This window comes from Neopelma chrysocephalum, unplaced genomic scaffold (assembly GCF_003984885.1).
Source record: "Neopelma chrysocephalum unplaced genomic scaffold, ASM398488v2 Primary Assembly neopelma1_26, whole genome shotgun sequence".
Lineage (NCBI taxonomy): Eukaryota > Metazoa > Chordata > Aves > Passeriformes > Pipridae > Neopelma > Neopelma chrysocephalum.
In genome coordinates this window covers 17,808,453-17,823,810 of record NW_020897695.1, presented here as the reverse complement: position 1 = coordinate 17,823,810, position 15,358 = coordinate 17,808,453, and the positions used below count along the sequence as shown (strand labels likewise).

General features: G+C 36.4%; 1 protein-coding gene across 1 annotated transcript in view; it reads left to right on the top strand.

Annotated features, from left to right (window-relative positions):
• CUL1 (cullin 1) overlaps nt 1-15,358 on the top strand; it is a 37,377-nt gene that overhangs the window by 10,368 nt on the left and 11,651 nt on the right. Inside the window, exons 2-8 of the mRNA XM_027675788.1 lie at nt 1,882-2,056; nt 2,965-3,132; nt 4,196-4,246; nt 5,208-5,298; nt 6,008-6,171; nt 9,459-9,621; nt 13,181-13,311. Of these exons, the coding sequence (XP_027531589.1) occupies nt 1,882-2,056; nt 2,965-3,132; nt 4,196-4,246; nt 5,208-5,298; nt 6,008-6,171; nt 9,459-9,621; nt 13,181-13,311 (943 nt within the window). The remainder of the gene's footprint in view (nt 1-1,881; nt 2,057-2,964; nt 3,133-4,195; nt 4,247-5,207; nt 5,299-6,007; nt 6,172-9,458; nt 9,622-13,180; nt 13,312-15,358) is intronic.

Genomic DNA, 15,358 nt, shown 5'->3' with positions numbered 1-15,358 from the left:
AAGTACTTTTCTCCTCTCTCCTTCAGTTGCAAGGAATAAGAGAAGAAACAGGAAAAGCTGGCAGATCAATATCTTGGCTCCAAGCCTGGTGTCATTGACAGAATTTTGATTTTCTTCTATGTTTTTTTCATCTTGGGTTGGTTTATACGACACCAGGCCTGTTGGCAACAAACAGGATACACCTGTCTCAAAGGGAGGAAAGTGTCTTTGCATAGCAGGACTTATTGAGAGAGCTTTAAACTACATTTGAAGGGGGAGAGGAATGAAACCAGGGGGCAGCACCAATGTTTAAGGTGTAGCGTGCTAGTGAGATCCTTCAGTCTGCCATCTCAGTGGAGGTAGGGGATAGAGATCCATGTGACAGCAAAGACAAAAGAGTCACTGATATGTTAGAAACCACAGAATTGCCTGGTTGCATAGGAATTAGGGCTTTTCACCCTGGGTTCAGTAACCCAAGTGCATCTATATCAATGCATGCAGCATGGGCAACAAACAGGCAGGCAGTCACAAATGTTCTTCCCCAGGGCTCAGTACCAGCACCAGTTCAGTGTAATATCTTCATTGATGACTGAGACAAGGGAATCAAGTGCACCCTTAGTCAGTTTGCACAGGACACCAAGTTAGGTGAGAGTGTTGATCTGCTGGAGGGTAGGAAGCCTCTGCAGAGGGATCTGGACAGGCTGGGTCAATGGGCCAAGGCCGGTGGTATGAGGTTCGACAAGGAGAAGTGCTGGGTCCTGCACTTAAGTCACAACAACCCCAGGCAGCGCTACAACTTGGGGAAAGAGTGGCTGGAAAGCTGCTCAGCAGAAAGGGACCTGGGGGTTCTAGTGGACAGCTGACTGAACATGAGCCATCAGTGTGCCCAGGTGACCAAGAAGGCCAATGGCATCCTGGCCTGTATCAGCAATAGCGGGGCCAGCAGGACCAGGGCAGTGATTGTCCCTCTGTACTTGGCACTGGTGAAGCCGAAGCTCAAATCCTGTGTTCCATTTTGGTCCCCTCGCTACACAAAAGATTTTAGGGTGCTGGAGCGTGTCCAGAGAAGGGCAACAGAGCTGGTGACAGATCTAGAGCACAAGTCCTCTGAGGAGCAGCTGGTGGAATCACTGTCTCTGCAGGTATTTAAAAGACCCATAGACGTGGTGATTGGACAGGTGGTTTAGTGGTGGACTTGGAGGTGCTGGGTTAATGGTTTGACTCATCTTAGAGGTCTTTTCTAACCTAAGCAATTCAATGAGTCTGTGATTTTACACTTAAATGTTGGGATTATACTTGTAGACTAAAATTAGGTTCCATTATTTATTTATTAATCTTTATTTATTAATCTTTTAAATATATGTGTGTCTCACCATTACTGCTTTCCAGGTTTGTACCCTGTCTGCCAGTGTTAAGTGGACAAATCTTTTATAAAGGACTGTGTTTGAAAGAATGCAAAAATATTCTCTGTGTTTTCAACTACTAAATGTTGCTTGAGGGTTAGTGTTGAAATTTCTTCCAGTTCAAATGAAAGCTTATGTATTTGTAGAAGGCCAATATAATACATCAAATAAACTCCATTTAAACGTTGAAAATAACCTTACCAGCAAATTCCACTGCTTTGTTTTCTTGGTGATCTTGTTAAGTAAGTGTTAGGTAAATTTGATGTTGGGGTTAGTACTTGCAGTGCTCTCAGCAGTTTTACAGGTTTCTATTGCAGATAACTCTGCTGAAAATTACTTCATTTTCTTAGCTTCGGTATGATTTGATGTGGCCTAATGCATCTTGTAATGTATTATGTTTAAGTCATGTAAGTAATAGCTTATTGAAATGAACATAGTTTTTCATTTTATTTTTAATGTCTTACACTGGTACATATGTGTTCCTTAACGCTCCTGTCAGTCATGTTTATAACTACTGTACCAGTGTACACCAGTCTAATCAAGCACGGGGAGCTGGAGTACCTCCTTCTAAATCAAAAAAGGGCCAGACACCTGGAGGTGCTCAGTTTGTTGGCTTGGAGTTGTACAAACGGCTAAAAGAATTTCTGAAGAACTACTTGACAAATCTCCTTAAGGTAAGATGGGACGTGAGATTGATCTGCACTTGTAGTAAGTAATAGGGACTGGGTTGAGAAAAGCTTGTATCAACAAACCTAGAGGTGTATGCAGCCACTGGAAGTGAAAAAAAAAAAAAAAGAATAATCTTGAAATTTGCTTTTGTCTCCATTAGCCACTAGAATGTTTTGTAGGCTTTACCTCAGTTGCTAAGTTGTACCTGTGAGCTGCTTTTCCCCATCAAGCCAAAACAGCATTCCTCTGTTTTAGAGAAGTACTGTTACATGCCATCTCAAACTATCTTGTATTTTAACGTTATCCAGAATGTACTCATGGTTTTATTCCCTTGTCCATTCAGGCTGTAGAGGTCCAGTTTGAAAAGACACTTGAACTTTAAAATTTTACCTTCTTTCCTTTTTTTTTTTCCTTAAGAAAAACAAATATTATGCCATACCTGTTTCCTTGAATGTGGGGCTTCATTTACTGCCCATTTACTTCATTACTACTTCTCTTCCATCCACACTCACTGGTTTCAGCTCCCCAAGGAGCAACAGTGGGAACGGGTGGTACGTTTTATGGAGGTTGGCATGTTGAATGCATTACCATTGCACTGGCATGTTTTACGTGGTGCACCTGTCAGTGTTGCTGCTTGATTCTGACATAGTGCCCTCGTGCTCTCTCCCACAGGAGGGACAGGGGTATCTTCTGGAGCTTTGTCTATGCTGTGCATTTTTTTCCCAGCATTTTAATTCCAAAATCTCATACTGGCTTTGTGCTTTATTAATGTAGAACTAGATGTATTAACACTATGTTTCCTATGAATACATTGCATGGTGTAGATTAATTACACAGTCAGTTTGTACACCTTATATATCTTGGTTTTACCTTTAAATTGCCCAACAGTACTGATAAACTGTTGTTATTTTAGGATGGTGAAGATTTGATGGATGAGAGTGTGCTGAAATTCTACACTCAACAGTGGGAAGATTATAGGTTTTCAAGCAAAGTATTGAATGGGATATGTGCCTACCTCAATCGACATTGGGTTCGTCGTGAGTGCGATGAAGGTCGTAAAGGAATATATGAAATTTATTCAGTAAGTAGCTTTCTGAAGGGAGCAATTTATCTATTCCATCTGTCATGTTTGCATTATCATCCTGCAGATTGCTGCTTGAATCTTGTAGGAAGTTCACAGAAGTTGAGCAAAGTGGAAATCTCCCCTCTTTCCATACTCCCACCCTGGTATATTTGTAAAAATTCCAAGGGTCTCAGACTGTGATATGTTCAATCTGCCTTGTATGTATTGGGACTTGCAGTATTAGACTGTTGAGGGTTGTCTGTCTGTCTGAATATTTGCTGCTTATACCACTGTCTGTGTGCATCAGTGTGGCCTTGTCATTCCTCTTAGAATTCAGCCTAGAATTTCAAATACCAAATTAAGAAGTAAATTGCATTTTTTTTCTGATGACTTCAATACATCTCTTCAAATTTTTTAGTATCCAAGCTGCTAAGATTCAGTCAACATTTGGTTTGTAGAGTAAGTTATTTTGGTACAGTTCTGAAAGATTGATATGTGATCTTGATAATTTTTTTTGTAATGTAAAGTAATATAAATAAGAGAAGAACTTAGCAGAAGTTCCGTATCTCAGATAACTAAAAGTTTGTTGTTTGGGTTTTTTAGAAATGATAATTATTGTCCTTGTTGGTATAGCATTAGGAAGGTGATGTGCTGTTTTATTGCTTCACTAAAATAACTTTGCATATGGTAGAAAAACAGTTGATATCCTTAGTTCCCTTCCTCTTAACTTTACTACCCTAATGCTAAGGGACTGTGTCAGCCTGGAAATTGCCAACAAAAAACCCCATATATTGTCAAAGTAATTTCTTGGCTTTGTTAGTTTTCACAGTTGGCAGTGGATCGCTGTCAGAAAAGGTAGAGTTAATAATAAAGCAAGTGGTAATTTAGGTGTGAAACAGTCTTGTTGGTTGAGAAATGTGTGTGCCAAAATACATTAATTGTAAAAGTTCCGATTATTTAGCATACTTTATCAGCTTTCTTTAAGGAGTTATCCTGCATGTATATGTGTATATGGAATATATTTATTCCATAAACAGGAATATTTTTATTCCATCTTTCACCTTTTTTCCTTTCCTTCTAGCTTGCCTTGGTGACCTGGAGAGACTGCTTATTCAGACCATTAAATAAGCAGGTATGTATATATATAAATATATTATTATTATAGTGTTATTTTATTGGGTTAGTTTTATATATTGTTAGTAACTGCTCATAGAGAATTTGGAGGATGGGAGGGGCACAAACCCTGAAAATAAAAGGGAGCCTTCTGCTTCTCTTTTGTGATGTTAAAAAAGAGAAATATTTGAGGGAATAGGCCTTTCTCTGTGTGTATGATTGAACCTTGATAACCAAGACTGTTCTGCTAATCTCTTTGCAAAGAGGACCCGTGTTTTTTTTTAAAAAAAAGCTAAGGAGACTCATCTTAAATGAAGTAGCAACTTCAGCTATTTCTAAGCCATGCAGGAATCCGGGCTGATGACAGTCATGTCTTAAGGTTTGAGAGTCAAGTTTTTATGAGAACAGATAGTGACAGGCAGGGATTTTGGTCTCTTCTGATGTTACTGTGAATTGTTAAATCTACACTGATGCTTGGGAGATTCAGGTCAACCAAATATTTTAAATTATTTAAATCAACACAGTATAAAACAAGACATTCCACCGCAATTTTCAGGTATGTATGTATGTTGATTTCACTTACTTACCAGTACTTCATGATGAAGTAGTTGCAGCAGATCATTTGTGTAAAGAACAGGTGGTGAGTTCAGCTCTTGCCACAGAGTTGTTTCATCTTTCAGGTATAAAACAAAAGAAGATTGGCTTAGAAGGTGCTTTTTTGAAATTAAAAAAAAAAGAAAAAAGACTAAGCACTTTAATACCCATATATATCTGACCATTAATCAGACTGTAATTATGTTATATAACTTAAAGGTGTAACATGCTCTGTAGGAATTTCATATGTTCAGATCTCTTTAAATGTTGTTTTCAAGGGACTTGACTTGTCTTCAGTATAGGAATACACTCCTGATTAAATACTGTGCTTGATCTGCCAGCTGCTTTTTCTGTTCTTGACTTACTTTTAATTCCTGTTTTCTAAGGTAACAAATGCAGTGTTGAAGTTGATTGAAAAGGAAAGAAATGGTGAAACTATCAATACAAGGCTGATCAGTGGAGTTGTACAATCCTATGGTAAATGAGATTTCTTTAAGGTTCTGTTATTTTTTTAAGAATAAGTAAATGTAGGTACCCTATCAGAGCCCAGAAGTAACATCCCACCTCCTTAGATGTCCAATAAAGATTTTTTTTTTATAATAACCTAAATAGAGTTATTTATTTTTTAACTTCATATTGTACTGACACTTGGTACAATTACAGTTGATTATACCATATTTGTAATACTTGAAAGTGCAACAGATGGACAAGAGTGTTCATTATTTACAAATCTGATATTTAGAACCTAAATCTGGAAGGGGAGAAGTATAGTAGTTTACAAAGCAGAGTGGGGTTGTTTTTTCCCGTTTGCATGATATTGAGAGTTTTGCCATCCAGATTATAGATTTCATTAATAAAAACAAAAGCATATAATCTGGAACTCTAAGAGGGGGGGGAAATTTGAACTAGCTTTTGAGATTGCAAAGTTTTCCAAATCCTATAATCCATTTAAGAAATGTATCCAAAAATGAAATTTACGTGAGTAATGTCTTGTGTTGGTTATTGTGTAAGTGCAAAATCAATGTGTATTTTTAAAAGTTTTTAAAAGTGGCATTAATACAGTCCCAATCAATTACCTTCATCTAGGTTAGAAGGAGTGTACTTCGTTTATTTGCAAGAGACCACTTCATAAAAAACAATTTTGTCATTACTTGGGTTTTTTTGGTTTTGTTTTTCTTTCATGTAGTGGAGCTGGGGCTGAATGAAGATGATGCATTTGCAAAAGGACCTACACTAACTGTCTATAAAGAATCCTTTGAATCTCAGTTTCTTGCTGACACAGAGAGATTTTATACACGGGAAAGTACTGAATTCTTGCAACAGAACCCAGTCACAGAGTACATGAAGAAGGTAAGTTACTTAATCAGCTTTGTGATTATTTTTTTCTGGATACAGATATTTTTTAGAGGTAAAATAATATAAATTCTAGGCTTTTATTAGCAGTTTCTTAAAATGCTGGTTCTTTGATGGGAAGAGTTAGTTCTTTTTCCCTGTAGTGATTTGCTTCTGTGTTTATCTGGTCTGAAGTTTGTCTCCTTGCTGCATTTCAGGAAGTACAGTGAAAGTTTGAAACATTCTTAATGGGCAAAACAGGAGAGAATGTTAAAATAAATTCACATTTTGTTAGACTTCAAGACACTAAAACAGTAATTTTGCTTTAAACCTACAGGTTTACTGTTCCTGTACAGGGAACTGTGTGTTGGCACATTATTGGAATCTCTTCCTGACCAAGCTGGCCAAGGAAATAGATCATTAATGGACATTAATTCTCTCAGAATATTTCGTTGTAATGAACCTTACGCAGTTACTTCTGATCAACAGAGGCCAGATTTAAAGTCTTGACTAGTCTCTGCTTTTGAGAATCCCAGACAGAGCAACTAAGAGCAAACAGGATAAACATTGACTATTTCTAGCCTGGTTATTGGGTCAGTCTTACTGAATGTGAAATAGATAGGTCATCTTCCATCTTGGACAAGTACTGCTTTATATATTTTTCTCAGCACATTTCTTTACTTTCTGAATTGCTGCTTGTTTTTTCTCTTTCAGCTTAGTTAAAAAATAAGAGTTTTTTGAGTATGTGACATGCAGATACACATCCCTCCATGCAGTGTCCTTTGTGTAATGCTTTTTACCACAGAACACATCCTCTCTTGACTCTTGGCATTAAAGTCAATGAATTACTCAAGAAAAAAAAGTGGGAGTCCTTGATATAACACAGGAAAACGAATCATGCCTTTAGTCTGTTGGGATAGTTGCCCAGTAATTAGCCAGCCTACCTATGCTTACTTTTCTGTTGTTGAATTAATTATTTTTTGCTACTTCCATTTTAATTTCTTGTCTTAACTTTCATCCTAATATACGTGTAAAAAGGGAGTAAGGGAATTTCAATCCTTCATAACCTGAATGACTGTCTCATCCAGGCTTCCTTGGTACAGGACAGTAAAAAGCTGTCTGAAGGTCATTGCTATTTCAAGAACTAGAGATTAGTGGCAAGTAGAAATAACTTATTAGTACCCCAAACAATCCTCAAGTCTTCAAAAATCCACAAAAGAGCAAATCACTGCTAGAAGCTGATGTTGAAGCTGAAAGCACTTATAAACTTGGCAGAAGACGGGGCAGATCTTCAGCAAGAAAATGTATAGCCTTAAGTCTCTGCTCAAATTAGTATAGTAGAGATGTATACAAGCTATTTGAGCAGTCTTGGCATCTCCTTATAGACTAGTGGTTATAAGATCTTAAAAGTAATCTGTTGGAAGCATGAACTGCAGACGGAGTAATCTGCTGTTAGTACTCTTACTTGACATTCTCCCTGAAGCACTGTACATTAAGTTCTGACTGGGCATAAATAGCATTGGAAAACAAAAAGAAACCTGTTGGAGTACCTTAGTGCACACCAGCATAACATCAGTGTTACCATGTTATAGTAGAATTACAGTTGTTTCTTGTAGAATACTCAATGAAATCTTAATTAGAATTAGGATTTGTGTATATAGTTATACAGGCAGACTTACTGAGTTTAGAAGGAATGTGAATTTTTCTTCTCAGGCCAGAACTCATGAGTAAAGCTGGCATAGCCTGATGTGCTGTAGGGAAAAAGGTCAGTATTTTTTAAGACTGTCCCTTGAAATATAGTCTGAAACTGAACTTTTGATCATTATAGTTAAAACAGGTGAAAATATTTTGTGTGAACTAATTATTTTTCCCTTGTTTCTGAAATGTGACTTTAAAAGGAAAATGGAATTATAAGAACACACAAAAAATAAGACCATAAGCAAACATGAAGTCAGAGTAAATATTTCTTTTCATAAAGGAGCTGAAAGTGAGAGTTTACTGTTAATGTTAAAAGTGATGGTCTAAGGATATTTTAAGAAGCAGCATTAGAAGCAGCAGAATTTCCTGAACTACAGAAGTACAGAATCGCTTAAATGTAAGATCAGTAGAACTACTAGTCTGATACCAGTCCCGAGTGCTCATCAGAAAGATTTGCTGCTATTTGCTGTCAGTAAAGATTGTTATTCCATACTGGTAAGAAACTAGCAAGTACTCTGAAGCAGGAGTTTATATTCCTTCCCAAACTGTTGATTTCATTTCCTGTATTTTAATCAGTACTGGTTTAGCTCTAGGAGACAGTAATCCAGGACCATTTCACAAGAGCTTAAGTGCAAAATCTACAGAAAGTGAAGCTAACAGTGGCTGAGATTATTTAAAGCTGTCTACATATGATGCAGTATACTTGCAGTGGAATTGTTCCTTTTTTTATTGTCCATATTATGATCTTTCATGCTTAGTCGATATTCTGACATACTAGGAAACTGAATTAACCTAATGTCATTTTCTTGGTGACACTGCTAATTTAAATAATTTGGACTGATGAGGACATACACATTATCCTTAATAATGTGCTGCAATTAGAGATGACTTGTAAAGCGAATCTTTAACACTTTTCCAAACAAAATAGAGATAATTGTTATATAAACAATTTCAGTTTTACATTTTGGTGTAGGTACTATTCCTCGAGTGACATTTAAAATTTTAGTTTGTCAGGAAGATACGCATATGTAGCATTTCATATGCCAGATTAAATGGTAGTATAATTTAAATGATTGTAGTTTATTGGAAAGCTTTTCTGTGTAAGAATGTAGATGAGATCATTCAAATAAATTTGTCATGGGCATACTGTTAAATTGTAGTTTTCTGCCTTTTAGTTTTGTGGAGGCATGAAATACCTTCATGTTTGTCTTAAACAAAACTACCCCTGTAGCTGGTGAGCTTTCTGATTCTAAAACTGCCAGCATCTCATGTCAGCAGCTTTCTCTTTTTCTGACAGCAGATTTCCATCTGTAAACTTCTTATTCAGAAGCAATGGGAAAACAGTCTTGCTGTGCTTCTCCCCCGCCATTTAAACAGTACATAATATTATCATCAACATAAGCATCGATTCCAAACATATGTTATGATTTCCAGAAAAACAACTGCTTGAGTAGGTCGTCTATAACACCACATTAGTGAGAGGTTTGATTTTTTATTGTTGTTTTCTAGATTATTTTGCCATTTCTAGATTATTTTATCTGTTTTCTGCTGTTGGATTCGTGTTCTGCCTTCCATGCAGGTTTCATGTTTCCCTCTGTGTTCTGTAGGCTGAAGCTCGCCTTCTTGAGGAACAGCGTAGAGTTCAGGTATATCTCCATGAGAGCACACAAGATGAGTTAGCACGAAAATGTGAGCAAGTACTTATTGAAAAACATCTGGAGATATTTCATACAGAGTTTCAGAATTTGTTGGATGCTGACAAAAATGAAGGTAAGGAGATTCAAACATTGGTTTTAGGCTGAGCTCTCCTCCCTGATGATTTGTGAATAATGTAAAATCTGGTGCTGGCTAAATATGATTTGTTCAGGAATTAGATTAAGAGAGAAGATAGTTACTATACTGATTGACAAGCAAGTTTTGATTAAATTGGGATGTCTGATAATATTGCTTCAAGGAACCTATCCCAATCCCAAATATTAAGGCAGAACATCACTAGTTTGATTTCTATTAACATGGCTGGAAGAGCTTCAAGAGCATTGGAGCCATCCTTCCAGCAGGAGCTGAAGTTTGTGTGAGAGAGATGGGAGATGGAAAAGAGATCATTGCCCCTCCCAGCTGTTTCAGTTTAATCCGTGGATCTTTCTGAGTCATCAGTGAGAATTTTAAAATCTAAAGTATTTAGAATTATGTATAGGAAATGTGAAAAGAGGAATAGAAGCAAATAAGTAGCTTTTAAAACAGACTATATAAAATACATAAAACCCCATATCAGCACAAGGAAAGGGTGGAAATTACTAATCGATGAGTTAATTTTAGCTGTGAAAATGAGTCTTAAGTGTTACTAATGGATCGAGTTTATACCATCATTGAGAATACATAAAATAAAGACTTCTTCAGCAGTTCCTCTAACGAAAGTGAAGATTATCAGAGTTTAGGTATCTTTAAGGAATTGTCAATTGTACTGGGTTTTACGAGTTTCTTTGGAAGTTAATACGTAGCACAAAGTAAGACAGAACTAGGGGCAGGTAATTCCTGTGGATCATGCAGATGATGAGTAATATTTCTGATTTTCCAGTTGGGGGATTAAATCTGTATTTGAAGTCAGAGTAAGGCTCTGTAGCTGAAATACTGCTTTTAAGGATTTAAGAGATACTATGATTAAGTTACTAATGATGATACTATTCACTTGAAAGTTTTGGATTGCAACTATGGCTGTCTCATTATATATCAGTCTCAAAATAGCAACTATGAATTATTACTGTAATAGGCATGTTGATAACTAAGAGATGATTCAAAACTGAAAAGGGCAATTCAGCATGATTAGTAGGTCAGAAGCTAGCTGATTTAAATATAAATATTCTTTACCAGTATTTAAGAGTCAAATGTTTATGTTTGGAAATATTTACTTTCTAATTGGAATAAATGACTTCATAAATGACTTCTGACAATCGAACTAGTAGTAGAATAAGCAAGAAAAGGGTTGTTTGGACTCAGGAGGCCTTCACAGGCTTTTTTTTCCCCTTTTATCAAGCTCATGGGTTATGTGAGCCTTTAATACAGTCACTTACTGTAGTGATGCAATTCTGTAAGTTTGTCAGGGTGAAAAAAAAAATAAGTATCTTGTGTCTTGGGCACTGTCTAGTTGTATGTCTTTGGTTTTACTTTCATTTAGGTTATTTCTGAGATAAATTAGATCTTTTAAAACACTCGATTTTCTTCTTCTTTTTCAAAATATTTTCTCTTATCGGGCTTCCTTGTGCAAATTAGAGTAGTTCCCTGCCCCTTTTCTAAGTTTCATGAAGCCTCAAGATTAGAAACATTTATTTTGAAGGATTGTCTGATAATTCATTCTTTAATCACTCTAATCAGTTCATTCTCAAATTTGTGATATGCTAACGTAGCCTTTTATAGACTATCCTAAACTTATAATAAAAACTTCTTGCTCTCGATTAAAATATATATTGCTTTGCTCTTGAAAGTACACACTGGTTTTGAGGTCCTCCCATGTGAACCGTGCTTAAGCTTATCTTATTACAGGCCACTCCTGTTGGTGTTCTGTAACTTTTTAATCTCATTGTGCAGCTGATACATAAAGTGGTTATAAAGGTTGTGGGACACATTCATCACGTGTCACCTGTTCACATCAGTATGATCCCTATAGGAAATAATTATGTTTATTGGGAGCAGACTGTAACAACGTAGGTGGAGTTATTGTGCAAATCTTCCCCAAGGCTTTGTAGCGTCTCTTCCTTATTTCACCTTATATAGACATCCTGATAGACCAACCTGTGAATCCCTGCTTGTGGATAGATCTGGCAGCAGCTTATTATATCTATGCATGGCATTATTTTCCTATCTTTTTTCTAAAATTCTGTACAGTATTCTTATGTTCTTATAAAAGTTAACATCAGGTTGCAATCATGCTTTTCATAGAAAAAAAAGTTTCCTTTTCTAATCCAAAAGTGTGACAAAGTTCTAAGGAACAGAAAATGTTACACAGAAACTGATCTAAATTGAGATGTCATCGCTTCAGTATTAGAAGGCATCAAACTGTGTGTTGTATTTCAGAGTTAGTTAGAGCTCCAGCTTCTTTATTGCTCAGTTTTGTTTAATCTGATAATCCTCATGTGGTAACAAATTGCTCATAAGCACTTCAGAGAAGTCCTTACACTTTAGAAGAGCTTGATGCAGCTGACAACCTTAAGGTGGAATTGCAAGGTGAAATATCCTCATTAGTGTACAGTAAATAATCTGATTGTTTACTGTTTCACTTGAGTGCCTGTTCAGTGAGGGCAAGATTGCAAGAGGATAACTAGTGGATTTGTGTACCTGGTTTATAGTCGTATTAAAGTTTGCTTTTTATTTTAAAGAGTTCTGCACTCAGAAGGTACAAAGCATCTACCCTGTTGAAACTGAATAATAAAACCAAAACCCTCTTCAATATTAGACTTTCCAGAATTACCAATTGATTTGGAAAGTCTTGACTGAAAACTGGTGAGATTTTAATGTGATGTTTTAACATATGTGAAATGACATCCAATTTATTTTTACCTTTATTAGTTTTGTTCTATGGTAATACTTTTCATAACCTCTTTTTTCTTTCAGGTACAATTATTTCTACTGGTAATCAGTTAGGGGTTTTTTTTAAGAAATGTCTTTTATTAACAATGCTTTATTGAGAAAAATTTGATTTATGGTGTTTCAGTTTATCTGCTAAGGTCATATCAAGACATAACATTTTGCCTTAAATTTCCAACCATTACCACTGATGCTGCCCAAAGTAAAAGTGTTAATATACAAAGGACTACAGGTAGTGTTAGATCTCTGAGAACTATCCTGTCCAGATTAAGATTTAAAGGACAGTGGTCAGCTGGAGAATGTTGTACTTATAGCACAGCCAACAGTAATGCTAATAACAGTCTCTAATTCATGGTAACACTTCAGAATGTTGTGTAAATAAGAGCGTTTTAACAATCATGCTTTAAATCTATGAAAACTAGAAATCAGAAGTAAATTTTCTACCATTCAAGTGGGTTTTTTTAGTCTTGAGATTTATGTCACATGGTGAAGCTAAAACATATTAATATTAAAGGATTGTTTTCTCTTTAACTAGTGTTAGCTTTCCAGGTGAGTGCAAAGGTTTGCTATACTGTATAATTTTTTACTGTAGTTTTTTCTGACTTTTTACAGGAGCAATTTAATGTGTGTTTTTGTTGACAGTGGATGTTTAACTCCTATTGGCAGCTTGTAAATGAGGAATTGGAATCATAGCCAGTGCAAATGGGAATTGTTAGATTTCCTCTTTTTTTTTTTTTTTTGCCTTTTCCAGACTTGGGTCGCATGTATAACCTTGTATCTCGAATCCAGGATGGCCTTGGAGAGCTGAAAAAGCTTTTGGAAACCCACATTCATAATCAGGGTCTAGCTGCAATTGAGAAATGTGGAGAAGCTGCTCTAAATGCAAGTATCCCATCAAAATAAATCTGTGTGCAGTTGCTGCCAGTTTTGTATTAGAGGATGGTGAATGCTTTCTGATAAAATTTCCAGTTTGCTTATGTTTTCCCTCTCACTAATTTAATTTGTAGGGACTAGGCAATTCTCGAATGTTGATAGTGGGTTTAGAACAACAGTTATATCCCTTTGTTACTACTCTTTGAGTTTTGAAGGGGTTTTGGGGGGGTTTTTTGGTTTTGTTTAGGTGGGAGGGGGTTTTGTGTGGTGGGGTGTTTTTTTTGTTTGGTTTGGTTTTGGGGGGGAGGGCGAGTTTCTGTCTGAGTTTTTGCTCTCTGTCAGGATGTCATGCTGCTTGGAAAGCTGACTGTACAGATAGAACACCTGACTTACAATACAAATACACCTGACAGTCCACTGTTTTGAAGAAACATTATCTCCAAGGGACTGTATTTTATTTCATCATCTTACAGAATTCTGACTTGGGTAGGACTGTCTGGAGAAAGTGTCTGTTGGTTTGAGTTTTTTGGTACACGGCTTTATGCTTTTTAGAAAAGAATGAGAAATATAAGAGGAAGAAAGAACTGAAGTGGTTGGAAAGGTCACAATATAAGGAGCAAGTCAGGTCTTCTGAAACACTGCGATCATTTAGCCATGTAATTGGCTTTTTTGATTTTTATCCCATAATTGTAATTTCAGACTTATGTCTAATACTAATTTGTATTCATTAGGGTTGCATCTTGGAAACATGAAGTTGTTTAAACCCTTTGCTGACCTTTCTGCCTATATATAGACAATATGATATTTTCCAGGAAAAAAAAAGTAATTAAACACTGCACGAGGCAAAATCAGGATAGAATATAGATTCTGGTAAATTTTATTTAAAATGGAGTTCAAGAAGCACTTGGAGAATGCTCTCAGGCATTGTCACTGATGATCATGTCAGCATGGTTCTTGGGGTGGTCTTGTGCAGGGTCAGGAGTTGGACTTCAGTGATCCTTTTGGGTCTCTTCTAACTCAGGATATTCTATGATTAACTTTGATTTTTGACAAAGTTCATTTTAAACTGTTGCTGTCCTGAGAAATTCTTGAAATAACTTCATACTAGTAATCTTTAAAAGCAGTAATCTGTAATGATGTGTGTAGGGTCTGTGGTTCACTTCTGTAGTTTTAAGTACATAGCTTTTTAGCAGTGTTGATCCTTTATGAATCATGAAGTAAGCATGAAGCAAGTTCAGGAATCTTCAACTTCATCTGTAGATATCACCTTAAATTTGGAAATCAGATGCACTCCGATTGTGTGCTTGACACATCCCCCTAGTGGTCATCACTCTTGAGGTTTTTTTCTGCTTAGGCCTCGAAGAATTTATCGAAAAAAATATGAAAGCTCTTTCTCCAGGAATTAGTGTTCCTCTTTGAGAGAGGGGAGGCCCAAGATTTGTATGTATTAGTTTTTTTGATTCCAGCCATTGACAAAACTCTACCTGCTCATGACACTGTTCCTTATTTCTTCATCTTTCTCTTTTGTTCCTTTTTTTTATTCCACACATTGGTTCTTCATATTCATAGCAGTACCTTTGACTGTTTCCCTTGGGAACCATCTTGCCTATTCTTCTGGTATCATTCACACCACTGTATAGCTGTTCATCGTTGCCTTGTTAGCCCTCTGTCACACCTAGGATTGATTCCTAACTTCATTTACCCATACTGTATCTAAACAGATAATCAGCTAAACAAATGCTTCTCAGTTTCTCTTTAGTCAGTGCAGAGAAATAGTCATACCAGCTTGACTCATTTCACCTATTTTAGATTTTTACTGCAGAATGAGTTGTGCTCTGGTCTCTGTTAACTATGTTAACAAGACTGCTCTTCACTCGGAAGATTGCTGCTTTTTGTGCTTTTGGTTATTGTTTTAGATTGGTGGTCCACATAGTCTATGCCTGTCTTCAGGGGCAACAAGAAGCGTTTTTCAGGATCCTGATAAAACCCAACCTGTATTCGACCATTTCTTGCCAGCATCCAGAACTCTTGTTGCCAGATAGGAATGTTACAAGAG